The 21825-nt window shown below is 48.2% G+C and overlaps 3 protein-coding genes across 13 annotated transcripts in view; 2 read left to right on the top strand and 1 right to left on the bottom strand.

The window, feature by feature from the left end:
* The window catches only part of BRCC3 (BRCA1/BRCA2-containing complex subunit 3), a 55715-nt gene extending 44851 nt beyond the window's left edge, over positions 1 to 10864 (bottom strand). For 2 of the 6 annotated variants that reach the window (XR_014834564.1, XM_021079471.2), the window contains exons 1-5: positions 10662 to 10796; positions 9971 to 9987; positions 9178 to 9232; positions 5001 to 5120; positions 776 to 863 (exon numbers count right to left, since the gene is read on the bottom strand). Coding sequence is in view for 5 of the 6 variants with exons in the window: in XM_021079471.2 (XP_020935130.1) it covers positions 776 to 863; positions 5001 to 5120; positions 9178 to 9232; positions 9971 to 9987; positions 10662 to 10784 (403 nt within the window). In the remaining variant the exon portion in view is untranslated. 6 annotated transcript variants of the gene reach the window in all.
* Positions 10865 to 10972: 108 nt separating this feature from the next.
* MTCP1 (mature T cell proliferation 1) lies at positions 10973 to 17461 on the top strand. Of its 3 annotated transcripts, XM_085007580.1 has the most exons (6): positions 10973 to 11014; positions 11298 to 11521; positions 14302 to 16498; positions 16616 to 16786; positions 16866 to 16917; positions 17004 to 17461. In XM_085007580.1, exons 3-5 carry the CDS (start codon positions 16394 to 16396, stop codon positions 16911 to 16913), a joined length of 324 nt encoding a protein of 107 aa, XP_084863706.1. In that variant the 5' UTR covers positions 10973 to 11014; positions 11298 to 11521; positions 14302 to 16393; the 3' UTR covers positions 16914 to 16917; positions 17004 to 17461. The 3 variants fall into 3 exon arrangements, with proteins under 3 accessions (XP_084863706.1, XP_020935623.1, XP_084863707.1); XM_021079964.2 differs by having other exon boundaries at positions 10973 to 11521; positions 16347 to 16498; XM_085007581.1 differs by lacking the exons at positions 10973 to 11014; positions 11298 to 11521 and having other exon boundaries at positions 14815 to 14947; positions 16347 to 16498.
* CMC4 (C-X9-C motif containing 4) lies at positions 11095 to 21345 on the top strand. 4 transcript variants are annotated; one of them, XM_005674031.4, is made up of 3 exons: positions 11095 to 11268; positions 18565 to 18632; positions 20982 to 21345. In XM_005674031.4, exons 2-3 carry the CDS (start codon positions 18575 to 18577, stop codon positions 21128 to 21130), a joined length of 207 nt encoding a protein of 68 aa, XP_005674088.1. In that variant the 5' UTR covers positions 11095 to 11268; positions 18565 to 18574; the 3' UTR covers positions 21131 to 21345. The 4 variants fall into 4 exon arrangements, with proteins under 4 accessions (XP_005674088.1, XP_005674087.1, XP_084863709.1 ...); XM_005674030.4 differs by lacking the exon at positions 11095 to 11268 and adding an exon at positions 11382 to 11521; XM_085007583.1 differs by lacking the exon at positions 11095 to 11268 and adding an exon at positions 17231 to 17366.
* Positions 21346 to 21825: the final 480 nt, after the last annotated feature.

Raw genomic sequence — 21825 nt, 5'->3', positions numbered from 1 at the left:
GGGTGCAGGAACCCACAGGGTGGGGAAAGAGGAACCTCAGGCAGGTACCTTTCAGAAAAGCCCTCCCAGGTGACTGAGAAGGATCCTTCCCCACACCAAGAACTACTTGAGATACAAGACCACTGCTCTTGATTTGGGGGACTCCTAACACAGTGGAGAGAGTGCAGACTTGAGAGACAGATCTGGGTTCAAACCTCATCAATGCCACTTATTCGGCCCACGGGACCCTCTGTTTCCGCCCCACTGCCATGAGTCACAGGAGAGAGGAGAAAACGTAAAGTCATTCTACTTCTTTGCAAAGAGTCAGAGAGGAAAAAAAATGCCCATGATTAGGAAAGGGGGGTAAAGACAAAAACAGAGAAAACAATTGTGTGACATTACACTGGTAAGAGGGCTGAGGAGGGTAGGTCGATAGATCTTTTAAAACAGAGACTCTGGAAACATCCGTTTTGTAAATTTCACCCTCCCATCTTTGATTCTTCTGGACGGCGAGAGCAGTCAGCAATTTTCAGCTACAGGTGAACTTTTTTAGGGGGGCTATCAGCCAGTGGTCAGCTTTGTCCTAAAGTCCTGAATACTATCAAAATGAAATTTCATCTCTACTAAAAACAGTCAATATAATTCATTATTTTTAAAACAGCCAAATAAAAATAAGAACACCTGCTTCAGGATAGTCAAATTATGATTTAAAATAATGACAGCACATGAAACGGAGAGGGAAAAAGTGATATTCATTGCTAAGAACAATAAACAAGGCGCCCCCCATGAAACTTACCAACGTGTGAAGGCCAAACAGTTATGTGGGGGTGGGAGTGATACCAGCCCACGACTCTCATCGGGCGACCTGTGAGTTCAGCCAATCTGTGTGTCTGTCAAGGTATTTTCTTTTCTTTTTTTTTTAGGTTGACATTTATTTATTTTTTGCCAATCAATATTCTTAAGTGGTTTTCAAAGCTGATGTGAGAACCATCTAAAATACAGTTTAAGGCCACATTTGGAGAGACCCTTGGGTGGTGGGTACGACTGTTCCAGTGGAAATTACTTTCTGGTTGAGGGATTGTCAAAGTATTTTCAACTTGTGGGAACAAAATCTGTGGTGCTCAAAAGGGCTCAGAAAGCATCCTGAGGTTTAAAATAAACCTATTACAACTTAATATCAGCAAAAGAGTAAAGAAAGGTCCATGCCCAGAATTTCCTAGTCCTCCCATCTAAAGCCAAAGGTGTTTCTTTTTTTTTTAATAGGATCCTTTTGGTTTCCATTATGATTATATATCCTTACATCCTCTTCATCCAATTTAGCTACTATTTGATCACTCGAGGACGTAGCACCGCGCCGTGCTGCGCCACCTGAAATGAAGCTTCTCCATCTTGGAGTGTCACATTGTTAACTTGAGCAAAATCTTCTATCCTCCCTCTAGCCCGGCCTGCTCTCAATTTTTACAAAGTACAAGATTCTTAAAATGCCCTGGATTTCTCTCTGGCGGGCTGTCCAGGTCAACAAGAGCCATGACAGTGGTTTCGGAGACCAAATGAACAGAGACCCCCTGCTTAGTCTCCCCATTTGCCTAGAAATATCCCTCTGAAGAACATTGTCCTCCTTTGTTCTAGAAATTGAAATTAACCGTAACTACCTGAGGCTCTAACCTGAGAAACGAGCACAGCCGGAGCTAAGACGCTGCTGTCCCGCAAAAGACTGCCATGAAAACCCAATAATCCCTTCTAGACAACGACGTCTACAAATGCTTTTTCAATTTTTTTCAACTGTCAGGAGAAACTACTTAAGTTCTCCAAGCCCATTTCTCCAGCTGAGGCCGGGAAGGGCCGCCCCGGGGCCTGAAAGGCAGCTGGGCGCAGCGCTCAAGCGGGAAGGGCCTGGGGGCTGCCCCCACCGGCCGGAACCCGGGGGGCATCGGGCAGGGGGCTCAGAGGGTCTTGGCTCAACAGTGAGGGAGAAGAAGGCCGCCCACACCGAAGGCCGCTCCGGTCCCACGGAGCAATAGTCACAGAGGCTCAAAAGCCCCCAACTGCCCCCGGCCCTCTAACCGCATCACAGAACAAAGCTCAGAAACGACGTCCGGGAACACAAAGGCATCCAGCCCCCAAGTGAAAACCCTAATGCTGACATCTAATCTAGAAGGACCAGGTTGCAGAAGTGGGAAAATCAACCCACAAAGAGGAGCTAGAGACCAGATTAGTGGCTTCCAGGGGTAGGAACCAGGGGAGGAGCAGAGGGAAAAATTCAGTCTCCAAAGGTCACAGACTGTATGACTCCACTGATCAAACATCCCTGAAATGACAGCATTAGAGAGACAGAGAACAGATTAGCGGTTCCCAGGGCCTAGGAGGCTGAAGGGAGGGGAAGGTGTGACTATTAAGGGGGAGCACAGGGAGCACCCATCATGGCTCAGTGCCAATGAATCCGACTAGGAGCCATGAGGACGTGGGTTCGATCCCCGGCCTCCCTCAGTGGGTTAAAGATCCGGCATTGCCATGAGCTGTGGTATAGGCTGCAGATGCAGCTCGGATCTGGCATGGCTGTGGCTGTGGTGGTTACACAGATCTACACATGACAAAACAGCACAAAACTACACATATTAAATGAATGTCAACTTCCGGGTTCCCACACTGAACTACAAATTATGTAAGATTTAACCTTTGCGGGAAACTGCATAAAAGGTACAAGGATCCTTATATAGTATTTTTTGCAACGTCCTATGAATCTATAACTGTTTCACAATAAAAAGTTTTAAAAAGATGCAAAAAGTACACACCCTAAGAAGAGACTGATATGTCTGATTATATAAAAGTGCAAAAACAACAATTTGGGAAAAAGAAAACACATACCATGAATAAGCTGAGAAAAATCACTGTCTTTATCACAAAGGGCTAATTTTCTCAACACGAGTACCTACAAATTCTTAAGAAAAATATTTCCAGGGGTTCCCATTGTGGCGCAGTGGAAACAAATCCAACTAGTACCCATGAGGATGCAGATTCAATCCCTGGCCTCGCTCAGTGGGTTAAGGATCGGTTAAGGATCCGGCGTTGCCATGAGCTGGGGTGTAGGTCTCAGACACGGCTCGGATCCCACGTGGCTGTGGCTGCGGTGTAGGCCGGCAGCTGCAGCTCCAATTCAACCCGTAGCCTGGGAACCTCCATATGGTCACAGGCACAGCCCTAAAAAGCAGAAAAAAGAAAAAGAAAATATTTCCGAATCAATAGCAAAATGGGCAAAGGACGTAACCAGATAATTCAGAGAAAAAAACAAATGACTCCTAAAAATTAAAAGCTGATCAAATTTATTCACAAGAAGAAAGCTAATTAAAATCACCAGAAATAAGATACAATTTTTTGCCAATCAGACTGTCGATAATCAAAAACTTACCAGGGCCTGGTGGCACAAAAATAAAAGTTTGCTCATGCACAATGTTTGGAAGTATGTAGGGAAACAGACACTCTTGCACGTGGCTAGAGGGGAGACTGTCCAACTGCTGCAAGTGTATATAACCTTTGCCCCGGACCAGAGATTCAACCCGGGCTGCAGTGGTGAAAGCGCTGAATCCTAATCACTGGACCACCAGGGAGCTCCCCACATTTAAGAATGGATTGATCCTACAGATACACGCACATGTGTGAAATGCTGCAGGGACAAGGTTAGTGGCTGTAGCACTCTCAGTAAAAGATTACAAATAACGTAAATGCCTGCAGGAGGACAGCGCAGTCATCCAGGGCTGGGTTACGTAGTCTTAACAAAGAGGCAGGTCCATGCACTGATATGGACAATTCTCAAGATATACTGTTATGTAATGTCATCGGGTGTCATATGTATTAGATACTTTTAAAAAATTTTACTGGACCAGGAGCTCCCATCGTGGCATAGCGGAAACAATCTGACTAGGAACCATGAGGTTGCAGGATCGAGCCCTGGCCTCGCTCAGTGGGTTAAGGATCTGGCGTTGCCATGAGCTGTGGTGTAGATTCAGATACAGCTCCGATCCCACGTGGCTGTGGCTGTGGCTGTGGTGTAGGCTGGCAGCTGCAGCTCTGATTCGACCCCTAGCCTGGGAACCTCCATATGCCGCGTGTGCAGCCCTGGAAAAGACAAAAAGACCAAAAAAAAAAAAATTACTGGAGTATAGTTGACTTAAAATACTTTTGTTTAGGAAGTTCCCATGTTGCACAGCAGGTTAAGGGTCTGGTGTTGCTGCAGCTGTGGCGCAGGTTAAAACTGCAGCACAGGTTCGATCCCTGGCCCAGGAACTTCCACCTGCTGCTGGCACAGCCAAAACAAAACTGTTTTAATTTTTCAAAAGTACTGTTTCTTTAAAAAAAAGAGAATATCTTTATGTGTTTCTATATGCGGAGAATTCATCCCTAAGGACACATGAAAAGCTGATAACTCGGCTTAGGTCCAGGGAGGGATGGAAGCGGGACTGGGGCACAGAGCTGGGAAAGAAATACTTATTTGTACACCTTTTTGTACCTTTAAAAGTTGCACTATGCATGTTTTCTATTTTTATAAGTTACTGTTTAATTAACTACACGATTAACTTAATCCAAAAGAATGACAATTCCTGACAGCACTGACGTAAATTTCCTTTGTTGGAGTTGAGGTACACGGCCTCCCATCTGGGCATATTCCTTGGCTGCATTTAACAGGGAATATTGCGTTCGGTTCTCAGCAGTGCGTTTTGTTTGAGAGGCAGCCTCAGCGAATCTCCAAAGGATAGAGACCAAGACAGCCAGAGGCCTAGACAGGAAATGATACGAGGAAAACTGCAGGGCTGGGGGAGGGGAGCGCGGCGGGGGAGGAGCAGAAAGGGACTCGCCAAAGAGGCCACTGGCACAGTCCTTGACCACGGCCTCCTTGGCATTTCAGAGCAGAAACGCTAGAGGTGCCTACTTTTCCCGACAAAAGCCATTCAAAAGGCCACGTGGAGAGAAAGCCTAAATAGCCACAGACACACAAACGCTTCTTTCTTATGGACCCATAAGGATATCTCTGCCTCTGTGGAGGCCGCAGACAGCTGCTCGGGAGAAATTTCCACTCGATCCTTCCTCTTATCGGAACGTCGCAAGATGATGACAGAATGAATGTGAACAATTCGCACGGCGTCGACCTAAAGGAAAAGCCACAGAAACGTTTACTCCCTCAAATAACATCTCTCCCTGTGATGCGCCGCATCATGTCACCAGGGCAACATTTCCATCTGAGAAAACGGGCGTTTTTCTCATGAATAATGGAATGTTTCAAATCACAGACATCCAACCTCAGGATATACCTTTCGAAACAAAAATACAAAGGCTGATATTTACATCAAGGGAGGACGTTTCGAATGATCAATCGACTCATGTGCTCGGGTGTCCGACGATGCACAAGAACACGAGCCACAGCGCCAAATCGATGCGGATGAGCTGTGTGCAAGACAAGCTGGCCACCCGATTTAAATGCAGAGCTTGAAATGGAGTGGCAGATACGAAGGCTAAGAGAGAAGGTGAGAGTGAAAGCATCCAAGGCCTCAGATGCCAAGCCGTGGTCTGAAGGGTGAACGGGAAGGGAGGAAATGATTTCAGACAGCTCGACCAGGAGGCAAGGACACAGTCTGGACTCAGTGTGTGTCAGAGATGGAAGAAACAGATTTGACACTCATTAGGAAGGAAGAGTCCAGAAGTTCCCTGGTGGCTCGGCAGGTCAAGGATCTGGCATGGTCACTGCTGTGGCTGTGGCGCAGATGTGATCCCTGGCCCCAAAGGCGACCCCCAAAAAGATGGAAGGATCCACAAGATTGAGTAGCTTATAGACCAGGGATGATAGAGGGCAGGACACTGTCACGGTTGAGACTCAGTGGAACACAGGAGGCAGATTTAAGTTTAGGTCAAGAAAGAAGGAAGACGAGTGTGTTTTCAGCTGAGCTGGACTGAGAGAGGACGTAAATCGAGGCAGGGATGTGCACTGTGATACATGCAGGATGATGACTAAAAGGAGAGTTAAAACTGTCATCACTCATGGAAGAGTAACAGAGGAAAGGGGACTAATACAACATATTGATGAGTCCCAAAGAAGGCAGGAAAGAGAAGAACAAAACAAAGATGTTGGTCAAATCAAAAGCAAAAGTATGGCAGCTTTAATATATACGTAAGATGCGTGTGTGTGTGTGTATGTGTGTGTGTGTGTATAATTACATTAAAAGTAATTGGAGTAAATACTCCAATTCGGAGTTCCTGTTGCGGCTCAGTGGGTTAAGGACCTGATGCTGTCTCTGTGAGGATGCAGGTTCCATGCCTGGCTTCGCTCAGTGGGTTAAAGATCCAGCACTGCCACAAGCTTCAGCAGAGGTCGCAGATGCGACTCAGATCTGGCATCGTGTGACTGTGGTGTAGGCTAGCAGCTGCAGCTTGACCCCTGGCCTGAGAACTTCCATACGCTACAGGTGCAGCTGTAAAAAGAAGAAAAAAGAATTCAAGATGAGGACATGGACTCTTGAAAAATAAACTGACATCATTAACACTGGGAATGTAGGGAGTTCCTGTCATGGCTTGGTAGAAACGAATCTGACTAGCATCCGTGAGGATGCAGGTTCGATCCCTGGCCTCACTTGGTGGGTTAAGGATCCAGCATTGCTGTGAGCTGTGCTGTAGGTCACAGACACAGCTGGGATCCTGCGCTGCTATGGCTCTGATGTAGGCCGGTGGCTGGAGCTCCGATTCGACCCCTAGCCTGGGAACCTCCATATGCTGCGGGGGAGCGGCCCAAGAAATGGCAAAAAGACAAAAAAAAAAAAAAAAAAAAAAAAAAAAAAAAAAAAAGATTGGGAATGTATTTACTAGGAGTTGATGCCCAGGATGAATTTTCTCTCTCTGGGCAGAGACAGCGTCTGTGCCTAAAAAGAATGAGTAAAAGAAGTTCAGCCCGGGAATACAGCAAAACCAAAGTAAAACAGCAGAAACAAAGGTCACAAGGGAAGGAGAGATGTCGCTGAAAGCCCGAGGGAGCTGAAAGGTCTGAGGAACAGGTTATTGTGGTCAGTCACACAAGAAGGAAGGTATTTCAGTGTGGCTAGATCGGTCCCTACACTTTTCCACTCTTAGAATTAAGGTACTAAAACCCAGTTCCTACAAGTGTCCATGGGGACAGACGACTGGATTAGGACGATGTGGTTATATGTACACAATGGACTATTACTCAGCCGTCAAAATGAACGACAGAATGCCATTTGCAGCCACGTGGATGGAACTAGAGACTCTCATCCCGAGTGAAATCAGTCAGAAAGACAAATACCATATGATATCACTTATAACTGGAATCTAATACGCAGCACAAATGAACATCTCCACAGAAAAGAAACTCATAGACTTGGAGAATAGACCTGTGGCTGCCCGGGAGGAGAGGGAAGGAGTGGGAGGGACTGGGAGCTTGGGCTCAACGGATGCAAACTATTGCTCTTGGAATGGATTTACAGTGAGATCCTGCTGTGTCGCATCGAGAACTGTGTCTAGACACTTAGATCGCAACACGACAATGGGAGGAAAAAGAAGGTACACATGCATGTGTAACTGGGTCCCCATGCTGTACAGCGGGAAAAAATAAATAAGTAAAAGATAAAAATTAAACCAATAAATAAACAAACAAACAAACAAAACCCAGTTCCTGGAAGTCCCTGTGTGGCCCAGTAGGTTAAGGATCTGGCGTTGCCACAGCTCTGGTTCAATCCCTGGCCCGGAAACTGAGTAACTGCAAGAGAAACTGCATGGCCAGCCCACAAAGCTCTGTCTGTACCATCTGGCCTTGGCAGAAAGTCTGCTTCCCTGGCATGGCTCCCCATGGATCTCGGGGGCAGGTAACACTACCCTCCTGCCGCAGGGGGTGCATGTGAATGCCTACAAGTATTTATCCAGTGTGTACTACATGTGAGGCGCTCCAAGGGGGCCTAAGTGTGCAGAGATAGACAGGATCCAGCCGTCCCATCCAGGAAGAGAGGCAGGTCAACGAGTCAGGACCACACACATGCACTGCGCTAGACATGTTCAAGGAGCTGGCCCACAGGTGCCTCACAGGAGGCAGGTGGCACCTGGGCTGAACTGCAAGCAGAGAAGGAGAAGGAAGCCGTCCAGGCGTCATACCCAGCAGCTCCCACAAGGAAAGCAGCATCGTCTGCAAAGTGACGTCATTTACCACGGCTGGAACTTGGAGCCACGTAAAGAAATGGAAGGACACGACAAACAGAAATGAGATCACGAAAGATCCTGAATGCGTCACTAATGCGACTTCATCCTCAAGGTAAGGGGAAAGCACTGAGTTTGAAGCCAAGTTATATCAGACCTAAACCTTCTCCAAAGATCATATCCCAAGCAGTCAGAAGACTAGCGGCCAGACAGACTCACGACCGGGCAAGCAGGGCAGAGGCTAACGCGGTATTCGACAAAGGCAATGAGAAGGACCTCAAATAAGGCAGCAGCAGTTGGGATGAAGTGTTGCCAAACAAACCTAAAAGCGGTGTACCTTAATGGTTCAGAATGTCAGGCAGTGGTTCCCCAACTTGGCAGCACCTTAGAATCACCGGAGCTTTTCAAACTCCAGCCACACAGATCTCACCAAAGACCCACGTAGTAGTCGGCATCCGGATTTTGTAAGGATTCCAAGGTGCAGCCAGGTGTGGGAAGTGATATGGCAAGAGGAATGTGCCGAGGGAGCCACGAGGAGCTGGCTGGAGAGACGGAACCGGAAACCAGGCCTTGGTGGGTTTCACTGGTGCAGGTGAAGGGGTTCTGACGGTAGCCTGTTCTCTTAAGAGGCCTGGCTATGAAGGGAAGGGTACAATAGCAGTTAACTGCAGGAGGTTCCAGGATTGAGAAGTTATTTTTCTTTCTGAAAATGAGAGTAATTTAGGCACAGTTGTATCCTAAGGGGGAAAAGCCAGATGACAGCAACAGGCTGAAGACTCAGAAGAGAAATAGGATATTTGATAAGCAAGTGTCTACAGAAGCTGTGGACAGGAAGTGGACTTCTTTCCCCGACGTGGGGAGAAGGGAGGCAACGTGGTTGTGACGTGAAGACTGTACCTAAGGAGGTGGGGTTGCTGCCTGACAGCTCTGCACAAACTGGCCTAATCCCTGGCTGAGAACAGAAATCCCTCCCCAAGTGCGAGTTTCCATCATGCAAAATTAGAGCACACGTACCTTTTCAGCAACTGTGCGCATTTCAGTTCCAGTATATGTAAATTTGGGGTCACTCCTTTTGGGGATAAATTAGAAAAAAGGGAGCTGAGGTTTGGAATATAAAAAGGTATCAAAGCAAAGTAACAGGATTAGCAGTTTTTGCAATGAAACAGCAGACACGAAGGAGGAGGAGGGCAAGTAAACTGAGGCTAGGGCAGTGCTCACATATCTGTTAGAAGCAGTGTGTCACATGCCTAAGTGGCTAAGTGCATAGTTGTCGTGGGCAAGGCAGAGCGACATGTTAAACTCCTTTAATCATGCGTGTTAAGGAGGTGGGTTTGACAAGTAGACGCTGCTATGCTGTGAAGTTTAAATAAAGGAAACCCAAAGCTTCCACCACCTCAAGCATTTGAGCCACTGGGGGTGGGGGGGTCTCTGAAATCACTGTAGGGCATATCAGGGGCAGGCAGAAAGCTACTGACAGTTTAGATGGAGAAGTGGATTAAGAGGGGGCAGTGTCTCTTAATATGCGCAAAGAGCTTTCAACAGGTTCCCTGGTGATCTCCTTTCCCCCCCCCCCATCTTTTCCCCATAGGGTCATAAATATCTCAAGCAAAAATCCTCGTGCTGGAAAGTAAGGCGGAAAGCAACTGTCAGGGTTGAGGTGGAAGTAAAAGTGTATTATTGCGGGGGAGCCAGGGTCCTAATGGTAAGTTAAAACACAACCTATAAAAAACATTGCCAAACTTGTGATCATTGTAAGTTAACAGGGACATAGAGATCAAAAGACAGGAGTAAACAAATGCGGTCTTACCTTGGGTCATCATTCAACTAGAGTGGGAAAGAGCAGAAAACATTATTGATCACATTAAGCTTATCAGATGTAAATGCATGCAGACTACATGAAATTTAGGTTACGTGCTCCTGCACAGCTGCACGAAGGAGTAAAGAATTCTTATTTGGGATTGTCCACAAGTAAGCTCTAGTTCGTCATGCTATTTCGCCCCTCTGCAATACTGAACGCAGCGGAAATTCTGAAGTCTTGGGTTATGTGGTACCTTCCAAATGATTTCTAGAGGGAACAACCGAGGCGAGGCTAGGGACCCTAATTGCGGCCAGCCGCTTGCTAACACACCGACGTCCGCGTTATGCAATAATGTTTTTCGGGTCTCACTTGCGGTTGTGGTGGTGAATGGGGTGATAACTCCAGCTCTAGAGAAAACCCAGACTGCAAGAGAAAAAGCAAGGCTTCCCCCCCTCCCCGCCCCCCTTCCCTGAGGCTTCTGCGGCTCGCTGGGGGCTCGCGGAAGGCTAAACGAGCAGGAAGCGAGCGGAGGAAAGGGGACCCCGGCGACAGGATCATCCCAAGGATCTACCCCAGGAGCCAAGTCAGGGGAGCCTGTGGCCTCCGCAGCCCTGGACGGCGCCGGCACCCCACCCGGGGACGCGGTGGGACCGAGCACTCCGCGCAGTTCCGGCCCGGGGCAACTGACCGACGGACTCACCTCGCCTATGCACAGGCCCATCACCTCCTCCTTCTCGGTGCTCAGAGCGTGGTTGAGACAGACGAGGAAAGCATCCGACTCCAGATGAACCGCTTGCACCGCCTGCACCACCTGCACCGCCATCTTGGTCCGACCCCGCTCACGTCCGCCTCGGGCCCGCTCGGGCCTGGCCAACCCGGTGCTCCGGCTCCGGGTTCCGCGGGGGCGGGCCGGGGGGCGGGGCCGGCGGGCGCGGGGCGGGCGCGCGGGGGCGGGGCCGCGCGGGGGCGGGGCCGGCCCGGCGGCACCTGGGAGACGCCCGCGCCGGTTGGGGCAGGCGTGGCCAGCGCGGCGGAGGGCGGCGGCCGGCCGAGGTCGGGACGTCAGGCCGGGCGCGGGGGGCTGCAGGGAGGCGGCGCTCTCGGGCCGCAGGCGGCCGTGGTCTGTAAGGAGCGGCCGGGCGGCCGGGCTGGCGCCTCCCGAGCGCCGGCGCCCATTTTGCCCGCCCGTTGAGAAGAGTCTTGCGCGGCCTACTCGCTCCGGGGACCTCCCTCCGAGGCGACATCGCCTCGCGCGCCGGCCTCTTGAGCCAAGGGGACGTTCTTTTGCAATTCGGCCCTCAGTCAAGGTTTTCTTTTCTTTTGTTTTGTTTCCAAGTTAGGGGCCCCCGAATGTTGTCCAACTCTCCTTCCCTGGACCACTTCCGGTTGCCGGCCCGCGCCTTGTAACTTCGGTTCTGGTGACCTCGGCCCGGAATGCCCCTCGCCTCGTCCCGGGCTCACGTCCCGATCCCGGCTTGAGTGGCCCGGGGTGGGTGACCAGAAGTTTTAGCCTCGCAGCTCTCGAGGCGGATTAATTAGCCCAAGAAACATTATATTCATGTGAGTAACCTCTCGGCAGCAACAGTGCTATACTGTATCTAAAAAAGTATCACTCTTAAGCTTGGCGGCTGCTCCTTTCTGCAGAGGCTTTTAGGTATCTGTTTGTTGGATACAGGGAAGGGGAACGGGGAACTTCAGTTTTAATTCAAGGTCGGATGTATCGCAGCAGATGTGCACGATGCAAGTTTCCTCAGCTCTCCTTGTCTCGAGGATATCAGACATGGTGAAATGATGGGTAAAAGGCATTGTCTTTGGAGGCGTAACAAACATGCCTTAGGGGAAAGGACCGCCCTTGCAGCTCCCAAGGTTAGGAAGGAATTACACGTGGATTCGAGGTACGAGTCTCAATCAAAGACGAATCTATGCCGTGCTGCCTGCACGGCCCCATCGGGGTCTATGTTCGTTTGATGTGGTTTTCTATTCCGTGGGTACTTTTGAAGCCAGGCCGACATGGCAGTACTGGAAAGGGAACATGCCCAGGGTGCCCCTCGAAGAGGTGTTGATGCTTTGCTCTTTTCTCCCAAGTCAGTTCCAACACAAGTCTCCCCACTAATAGGGCCCGCATCCAGTGCAACTATATCTGCAATATACCTGCCAGCAACCTCCAGGTTTTCCTAATGTTTAAGGATCATATGGCACATGCGTCCATGATTACTTTTGATAATGAGGAAGCTTGGGCAAAATTGCAAGTGTGCAGTCACATTGGACCCACCTCGTTTTTCTCTTAAGCTTCAACTTTACACCATGCCTTATTTTCAGGTGCTATTGGTGGCTATCATGCCCTGCCCTGATGGTGCAAGTATGGCTGTTCTCATTATTGTGTTTTGTGATGGGACGTTGTGTGTTTATAGGCACTTTTAGGCATCTTCAAGAAGAAAAACACCTTTTGTCTATGGTTGGTGTTAGTCAATCTCATACTCCAGAATGACATTCTCTAACTTTTATAATGCTCGTTGCTGCATTTTACAGCTCTAAATGTTTTATTGGAGTAGAAAAAAAACCCATTAACATTTATGGCAACTTTATAATGTGCTACACACTCTCCTAAGCATTTATGTACCTTGTATGTGTAAACGGCCCCAAATGGAATCAGCCTCTGCGACTTCCTAGCTGTGTTACCTCATGCAACTTACCTAACTTCTCTGTGCCTGACTTCCCTCATCTTTAAGTGGGGATCATAACAGTATCCATGTCATCGGTGATTGTGAAACTTGCAATGGTCGCTATGTAGAGAAAACCTGTAGGAAGTGCTAAGTAAGTGCTGACCGTGATGATGGATGTGCTCCTTAAGTCTCATTCTACACCTTAGAAAACTGCTGTGTAGAGAGGTCAACTTCTGTGAGGTCACAGAGCTACTAAGTGGCAAAATCAGCATTGATACACACACCAGGCTGACTCCAGGGCTTGCATTCTTGGTAGCTTCCCCCATTGTAATTAGATGAGTTGATTAATTGCCTTCAAATAAAATAAGTCTGCTCAACTGCTTAATGTTCAAAAACTGTTCAAACACCTGGAAATTGAACCAAATTATACTTTATTTTTTGTTGGTTTTTTGCTTTTTTTTATACTTTTTTTTAAGAAGACACAAAATAATTGATTCTGTAAATGAAAAATAATGGTTTTACTTACATTACCTACCTAAGGAAGCCCTTCTGTGTTTATCATCTACTTAAAACATAGTTTACAAAATGCCTTACTAATAAATATTCGACCTAGGCCAGTGTGCTCCCTGGCCGTGGCGGTAACCCCATGGGGACAGTCTCTTTTAGTGCATTCATGGGTAATAAAGCTATGTAAACACTTTTATGAATCCATTTGAATTTGCAGCTGGTAGTATTCCTTGAGTGGAACAGGTTTATGTTCTGTGTATTGTACCTTGTACCTAAGTTCATCTTGAGGTTTTAAGAGATTCATCTCATTTCACGAGGTCCTGAATTTTGTGCACAAGTACAATATGCAAAAAAAAAAAAAAAAAAAAAAAGTTCTCCAGTCAAATAAATTTGGGAAATGTTAAAATAAACTTTCTTTACTGCATAACTTGCCAGAGTTTTACTATGCTTATGTGCTCTGTGATTCTACAAGATCCCAAACTTATTTGACCAAGGAAAAAGTTAGGGGCAAATATTCTAAGAATCGCATGTAGGGAAACTGTGTTCTGGTCATACAACCTGTGATTTCGTGGGCTTTGATCGGAATCCCTCTCACGCAGCTGGTCCTTTCTCTGCTGAGAATGGTGTTGATTCACGCTCACAGGGGAGCTTCTCCGTCCCCGGATGGCTGCAGCTGCCTTTCGCTGGGCCCGCACGCAGTCTCCGAGTGGCAGCGCACGCAAGGCCAGGGTTGTGCGCTGGGCTTTGTTCCCAGGCTCGCCCTGCTGGTGCTCAGCATGTTGACCTTTGGGTCACACCAGCACATCACACGGCTTTTCTTCGGAGAATATTTTGTAGTGACTCATAGGCCGCTTTGTAGTGATTCATACTAACGCAGACCATCAGCTCCAATGTGTTTGCCCTGAATTCCACTGGCCTTATTTCCTTTTCATGTCAGTATAACCAGGAAGATTTTGCTTTTCATTCGAAACATATTTAAATACCCCTGCGCTGGTTGTCAGTAGGACCTGTCTGTGAATTTGAGATGCTCCTTAAAGCCTTAACACTTGGTTTCTACTTTGAAAGGTGGGGGGCACACTTATTTCTTTTGTACTCAAAATTCAGACTTTAATTTGTCTTATTTTGACATTAGTATTTACTGGGTTTTTGTTTGTATCTCTCCTTTCCAAGGCTCAGGGGAGGACAAGAGGCTGAACAATTGTATCTGCTAAATGGGAAAAAAAATGGCTTCGAGACAATAATCTATAGCTATGTAACATACCTAGAGAATTGATCTCTCCCCGTGCCGTGTGGCTTTTGTCTCCCCTCTCTACCCAGCAGACACAGCCATCCCCTCACAGCAGCACCGCACGACTCAGATCTGAGACTTAGGGCGCCCCGGCACTCATAATACTGTGCTGGAGGGGGAGAGGTGACAGGACGTGAGATAAGCAGAGCCAGATACGAAGCAGTTTGGAATGAGAGCCCCAAAGGCGAAGTTTACCTTAGACAGAAACGCGACCCCAGTCATAAGAGGCGAGTTCTTCCAGAGCAGGCGGGCACCTTCACTGTCCTAATGGCACCGGCATAGGCAGGCCTGGGGAGGCGTTTGGGAGCAAGATACGGAGCTGGCCACGGGAGCCTGGTGTCCCGGGAAAGTTTGTCTCCAATTCGGTGGTAGTGGGCTTGCTGCCCTTGCTGACAGATGGGATGGGCCACGGAAGCAAGGAACGAGCCCGTGGTAACTCAGACGTTTGGAGTCTGCAGGATCAGGAGAGGCTGTGCTGCCGCTGAGAGAAAATCAGGATCTGGATAAGGCGCAGGGCTTCCACGTTAGGTGAGTCGGAAATGAGAGAGCCCTGTAAGAGCAGAGCTGACGGTGGGCTCAGAGTCCGATCTGCTCAGGGTACAATGGGCGCAGCAGCTGTGATGCTCGGAAATTATTCACTACGCTCCAACTATTTCTTAAGCCTAGAAAAGAAAGACTTGCCTTTTAGGGACAGTAAACGAACGGTGTTAAGGAAAACAACAAGTCAGACTCCCCGATCGTTGTTCTCGAAAAGAGGGCTTGGTTTCGCTCGGTTGTTCTCTCTGGCATCCTACTGTGTTCTGGCATCTCCTTTGCGCTTGACAGTCTCGCTTTGAGGGTTTAACAAGCTCCCAAGCTGTGGCGCAATTCCGCTCCTACCTAATGGGCGCCTAATGGGCGTAGGAGGCCTTTGTTTTGTGGAGCAGATCCCCGTGGAGCTGTGCTCTGCCGAGTGGGGAATCCAAGGACTGCTGTGCCCGAAAGACCTGCTCCTGTAAAACCCAGGTCGAGTCGTTGTGAGATCAGGGCTGGGCGGGGGAGTCCTTAGGGGTTAGAGCTGAGTCTGCCTTAGGGAAAGAGTTTGCCCAGAAGGTGTGCAGCCCTTATCCCCATGGAGGGCACAGGGGCTTCTTGGCTGGCCTTGTGACGTGGGAAGCCAGAGCGTAAGCCCACGCCTCTGTGGACACAGGGGCTCCTGCCACTTCTGGAAGCGTATTATTAAAATGCAGCGAGGAGGCTCTCCTGTGCTCTCGCTTGGCTCTGACTCATCGTGATCCCCAGAGTCTCTTGCAGCTGAAGAATAATTCCATGATGCTACCGAAAGCGCTTTCCCTAAAATGAAAGCCCCCTTCTGGAAATGCCTGCCCCCCCCAAGGAACCTTTCTGAGTAAACTGATGACTAGGTGCTTTGCCCTTAAAACACCTCTCACTTCACCTTAGACAAGCCACGCGCAGCGGGAGGCCCTGACTTGACCTTCACAGTCTTGCCTTTGCAAATGCCAAGCGCTTGGAAGGAAGGGGCTTCTCCCTGGCGAATAGGGCCTGCATGTGTTGTCTGGGGTACTGCCTTCCCGCCCGAATAAGCGTGCCCTTGTGCCCACTCCCGTGCAAATTCCGTTGCTAACTCCAGGTTGCCCGGTGCTGCCCGGCTTCTGGTAGTGCTAGGCCTGCGTTTCCACAGAACTCCTCGCCGAGCGGAGTTCTTGAGTGCTTCGCGGTCAACAGCATCACCTGAGGTTCTGCCCGAGGGTCCCTTCAGTGTCTGGCAGGGAGCCTCAGGTGCCCTCGGTTCTGTTTAGGCTGTGCAAGTAGACATTTGCGAGGTTTGGTTCTAGGTGGCGGTTGCTAGGACCAGGTCACCTTGCTCACTGGTGAGTTCGTTCAAACCCAAACAGTCACACCTGTGTCCTGTGCGCGGGTGCTGCAGGCTTAGGTGGAGAAAAGCAGGGCTAGAATTGGAATCCAAAGCCCAGCATGGCAGGAGAGGATGTGGGGGCTCCACCCGATCACCTCTGGGTTCACCAAGAGGGTATCTACCGCGACGAATACCAGCGCACGTGGGTGGCCGTCGTGGAAGAGGTAACTGCTTACGTTTTGCTTACTTCTTTATGGATTTTGCTTTCAAGCAACTTGGTGTCTAACCAGTCTCCATATCCTGAAGTCTTTGGTTTTATTTTTGATCACTTCTTTCATTAGGAGACGAGTTTCCTAAGGGCCCGAGTTCAGCAAGTTCAGGTTCCTTTAGGTGACGCCGCCAGGCCAAGTCACCTTCTTACCTCCCAGCTACCTCTCATGTGGCAACTCTACCCTGAGGAGCGCTACATGGATAACAACTCTCGCTTGTGGCAGATCCAGCATCACTTAATGGTACACATGTTGCTTAATAATTGTTCATTGTGCTGGGACTCGTAGGACAGAGTACTCTAAACTTGTCTTTTCCTGACAGGTCAGGGGAGTACAGGAGCTGTTGCTTAAGCTTTTGCCTGATGATTAATCTGGTAGGTATTTCTAGTTCTCCCCGGCCCCACCCCCTTCATCTTCTTCACTCTGTTCAGCCGGTGATTTTGATGATGTTTTTTTCCAGGTGCTGGGATCTGGGAAGATAAGCCCCTCTGCTCTGTTCAGTACATGGCAGTCACGTCATCCGTCCCTGCAGTGCACCCCCCCGTGGGCCTGGGGGGAGGGAGGGGGTTGAAAAACTGTTCAAGAACACGGAAGTTTAGGAAGGGCCATGAAGAACACCGAAAGCGGAACTGCAGAAAAAGGGTTATGCAGGCAGAAAGCAAGTCGACAAAAGCACTTAGTTAGGACACGTAACTTGAAATTGACTCCTTTGGAAATTGCCATAGAACCTTTAATGGACATCATCAGCTGGAACTGGGATCTGATGAATCCCCCAAAAGTCAGCACCTGCTACAGAACAGATGCCCTGATCACCAAGGACTTGGTACTGATTTAGAGAGAAGAGAGCAGCATCAACATCTATTTGTCGCTTATTGCCCTGCAGCAATCCACCTGCCTTTCCTTCTCCCATCCTGTAAATATCCCAGATTTTGCTCCAGTGTTTCCCATCCCAGTACTGACCTAACTTGGACCCACCAAGAACTTAGGGGGCTCTGAGGAAAAAAAAAAAAAAAAAAAAAGCAGATCATTTGCATTAATGAAATTAGCTACAAAGGCTCCTGGGCCTTTTTCCTTTCTGAAATTGTGTCTTCAAATTATTAGAAGTTGCTGATCAGAATCGTGGGCACTTAAATTATTCCCTGGTTACAAATATTTTAAATAAGTTGCTTTCTGTTAGAACTCCAAAAAGCGTTTTAGCTGCTTAACTAGCACCTCTCTCAGGAAGTAATAATAGCACTAGGTATTGCTGATTCACTACCTGCTAAAGAATTTCCTGAGTTAAAATAGTCATAGCGGTTTACATACAGAAAAAGCAAGGTTTTGCTGGAGTTCTCTTGTGGCGCAGCGGGTTAGTTACAGATCTGGCATTGTCACTGCAGCGGCTTGGGTCTCTGCTGTGGCTCAGGTTCATTCCCTGGCCCAAGAGGTTCCGCATGCCTCTGGTGCCGTCAAAACAAAACAAACCAAAAAAAAAAAAAAAAAAAAAAGTAAGGTTTTACTTTTTAAAAAAATCTTGGGAATAATACCTATCACGTATTGAGGCCTTCCTGCCTGCCAGGCACGGTTCCATGCGCTTTCTATTCGTTATCACTTTACTCCTTCCCTAAATGCTTTCAGGTAGGTATGATCCCCGTTTTACACACAACTAATAAGGAAAAAGGCTCAAGGAGTTAAATCACTTATCACGGGCGGTTCTGTGAAAGACAGAGCCCAGCAGTGAGGCGGTCTCCTCGGGCTGCAGCGCCGGCCCCTCTAGCCCAACGCTAGTTTACGATAGTCAAGATGAGTTGAATTCAAAGGATTTTTTTTTCCCCATGTAAAGCTATTTATATCTTCTAAGTCAACTGGAATATTATAAAAATACAGTTGTTTCATCCTTGAAACGGGAAGAGTATTTCTTAGTGCACTCGTTTTGCAGCGATTGTAAGAGCATCCTGCTTGTCTCAAGAAAATTCCATCTAGAAAGGCTTTAACGTCTATCTGTATAAAATTCAAAATAAAAATCATCTTTCTTATTTTAGTTTTCTGGATATGCCGCAGAAGGATCCGTGCCAGAAACAAGCCTGTGAAATACAGAAATGTTTACAAGGTAGTATGTTAAATGTTTTTTATATTTTTCCACTTCTCTGTGAACTAACTACAAGAGATCAATTGTTCTTTTTATCAGCAGACTATATTAACGCCTCTCGGAATATACTATTTCTGTAATTAACTTAGACTAAAGATTTTCCTCACCGATAGTCAAAGACACAGAAAATAAAAAGCGATGCGATCTAAGCTGGGGGTTTGCAATCCTGGTTGTACTTTTAGAATCACCTGGAGAGTTTTAAACACTTGCCTAGAACAATTAAATCAGACTCTCTGGGGGAGGAATCCGTCTAAAAAGCTAACCAAGTGATTTTAATGGCAGCCAGAGTGGAAATTAGGCTGACTTAAGCTGAGCAAAGTCCTTTTTTAAAAAGACTAGTTTTAAAGGGGTTGGTAATACTTGACTGTGGCCGACAACTCACTTTTTAAAAGCAATCAGGTTAGAAGGGGCAGGGGGTGAAAATGCAATTGGAATTCAGGCTGCCGCAGTCAGCAACTAAACCTCAAAGGCAAAAGTGAATTTGAGCTCATGCGTATTCTTGATGTGATTTGTCCATTTTGTTTTAAGCCAGTTAATAAGTTTGATCAAATGCTAGAGGATTTTACTTTCTTAAGTCAGCAAATGACGATTAGCAGAATAAAGAGAAAAAAAGCTACAGGGCTATCTGAATTTGAAAATTGACTTTTTTGGTAATTTTTCCCATTATTAAAGTAATAGAGATGGATGCCCATGAAAATATAGAACTGCAGGAGGGAAAAATGTTCAGAGTTCACCCAAAGACTCACCACCAAAGAAAACTGCTGTCTGTGTATTTCCTTTGACTTTTAACTTTCATTCTTGGACTTTTCATTTTATGATGTGAGCAGTATTTCATAAACGCTTTTAATCTAAAATGTTCATGTATAATAGTAATCCTACCTATACTAATAAATGAATAATAATCCATTCATGTCTTCCCTTCCTCCAAATTTAAGAAAAATGCAAAATGTCTTTCGCCCTTTCTTCTCCCAAATAAATCCTTACCTGATTCTTTCTTACCTGATTTGCATGAGCAGCATTTGGCTAAAGGAGAATCGAGCTGAGCTGGCTCCCCCCTTGCTTCTGTGCAGATGGGGGAGGACTCAGGACAGCAGCACAGAAGTTCTGTGCCTTGTCCGGGTCACAGAACCAGGAAGGGTCTCAGAGATGATGTGAACCCCTTTGGTCTGGGGCCAGACCTGGACTCAGCCACCCCCCACCCCCACCCTTCCTATTCTGGGCTACCTCCCACACACCCGATTTTAGTCCTGCGGGGGTTGGGGAGGGGCCAGGTCAACTGCAGCAGACCTAGAACCTTTAGCCCTCTTTGACTTGGAGTCTCTGCTTAGGAGGGATCTGCAAATGTTTGTGTGTGTGTGGGGGGGGTTCTTTCATTTTTCTTTTCTTTTTAGGGTCGCACCCATGGCATATGGAAGTTCCCAGGCTAGGGGTCAAATGGGAGCTGCAGCTGCCAGCCTACACCACAGCCACGGCAACTCTGGATCCGAGCTGCTTCTGCAACCTACGCTGCAGCTTGCGGCAACCTTAACCCACAAGGCCAGGAATCGAACCTGCATCTTCACAGACACTATGTCGGGTTTTTAACCCACTGAGCCACAATGGGAACGCCCGCAAATGTTTCATGTAAAGGACCAAACAGGAAATGTTTTAGACTTTGGATGTCAGGAGGTCTTTGGTGTGTGTGTGGTCACCAACTTTTGCAAAAACAATTCTTAGCTCAGCTCTAAAAAGGGTTGGATTCCACCCTGCCGCTGCAGGCTGCCAACCCCTGATGCACAGACATGGTAGGGAAGGTCAGCCACCTGAAACTGAGTGCAAAGCGATGGGCGTAGTTTCTCCATTTCCCTAATTAGCAAAGGTGTCAGTAACCAGAAAAGAGAGAAAGGAGGTCCAAGACCACTGCCCTAGAGAAGGCACGTAGGTAATCAGCCTTAAAGAAAAGGAAAGTATATGCGAGAATACCTTCTGGAGTTCCCTGGTGGCTCAGCCAGCGTGGTCACTGCAGCAGCTCGGGTCGATGCTGAGGCCCAGGTTCAATCCCTGGCCCCAGAACTTCCACAGGCCACGGGTGCGGCCAAAAAAATTTCTTTACCCCCTTTTGCCGACTTTGTAAATCACCTTTTCTTCCTTGTGCACGTGTTTTCGGGTCACTAAATCAGAAAGAATGCGGTGCACTTGGGTACCTGCTGTGTTTCTCGAGTCTGTAGATACGCGGTCAGGGCCAAGGGAGTGGGACGCTCCCACCTAAGCCCCCTGTGCCCTCCCGCAGCCTATGAGGTCGTGACTGAGGTCTACCGGTCTGTCTTTCAGCCAATAACTACATGGAATCTAAGTGTCAGGCTGTCATCCAAGAACTGCGTAAGTGTTGTGCCCGGTACCCCACGGGGAGATCTCGCGTCTGTTCGGGATTTGAGAAAGAAGAGGAAGACCAACTGCCGCCGAAGCCCGCCTCACAGTAAAGTTCTGCTGACCAGTTGGATGCTGCTCCTCATTCCCACCACGCGGGGTTTATTTCTCCTCCTGACTCTGTCTTCAGGCCAGGTAGCAGCAAATAGCCAGTGAAAATGTCAACTGTAAAGGTTAATATGCCATCTATGCAGAACAAATACGAATACATTGAACAAATTTGTACAATGTAATAAACAGCTGCTAAAATAAATCTTTTAAGTGAGAATTTCTGCTTTGGGACCTGTGCTCTTTGGGCTTTGTCTCTGGTCCGGCGCTGGGCTCCTCAAACCCTTGGACCTTCCGTGGCCAAGGTGTCTCTGGTGATTTTAATGAGGTGACCCTGGAAAGCCCCCGGGGAACCGCAGGCTGGGGGCCGGTTGCCAGGGGAGCCGACCCCCGCTACCCGAGGGTCCAGCCCGCCTCCTGGGGAGGGAGGAGGGTGACAGGCTGGGGCAGACGGACATCCGTCCCCAGCAGCCGACGACTTACTCCAAAGATCGCAAATGACAGAACGCCCGCGACTCACCGAAGCAGTACTTCAGGTTTATTGTGCAGGCACCAAACCGGCGTTTGCAAACCGCAGCGCGCAAACCCGAACAAGGCCTGAGGCGCGGATCCGCTGGCACAAAGCAGCTTTGGTAGCACGTGAAGGCGGGACCGTTCGGTTCTTCCCGCCATTGGTTATCGTGTTACAACCGATCCACAC

The sequence above is a fragment of the Sus scrofa genome, chromosome X, assembly GCF_054392235.1.
Source record: "Sus scrofa isolate SSC_HxYL_T2T_F1_AM1 chromosome X, Sscrofa_HxYL_maternal_Yorkshire_Landrace_v2.0, whole genome shotgun sequence".
NCBI lineage: Eukaryota > Metazoa > Chordata > Mammalia > Artiodactyla > Suidae > Sus > Sus scrofa.
This window is presented reverse-complemented; position numbering and strand designations above follow the sequence as displayed.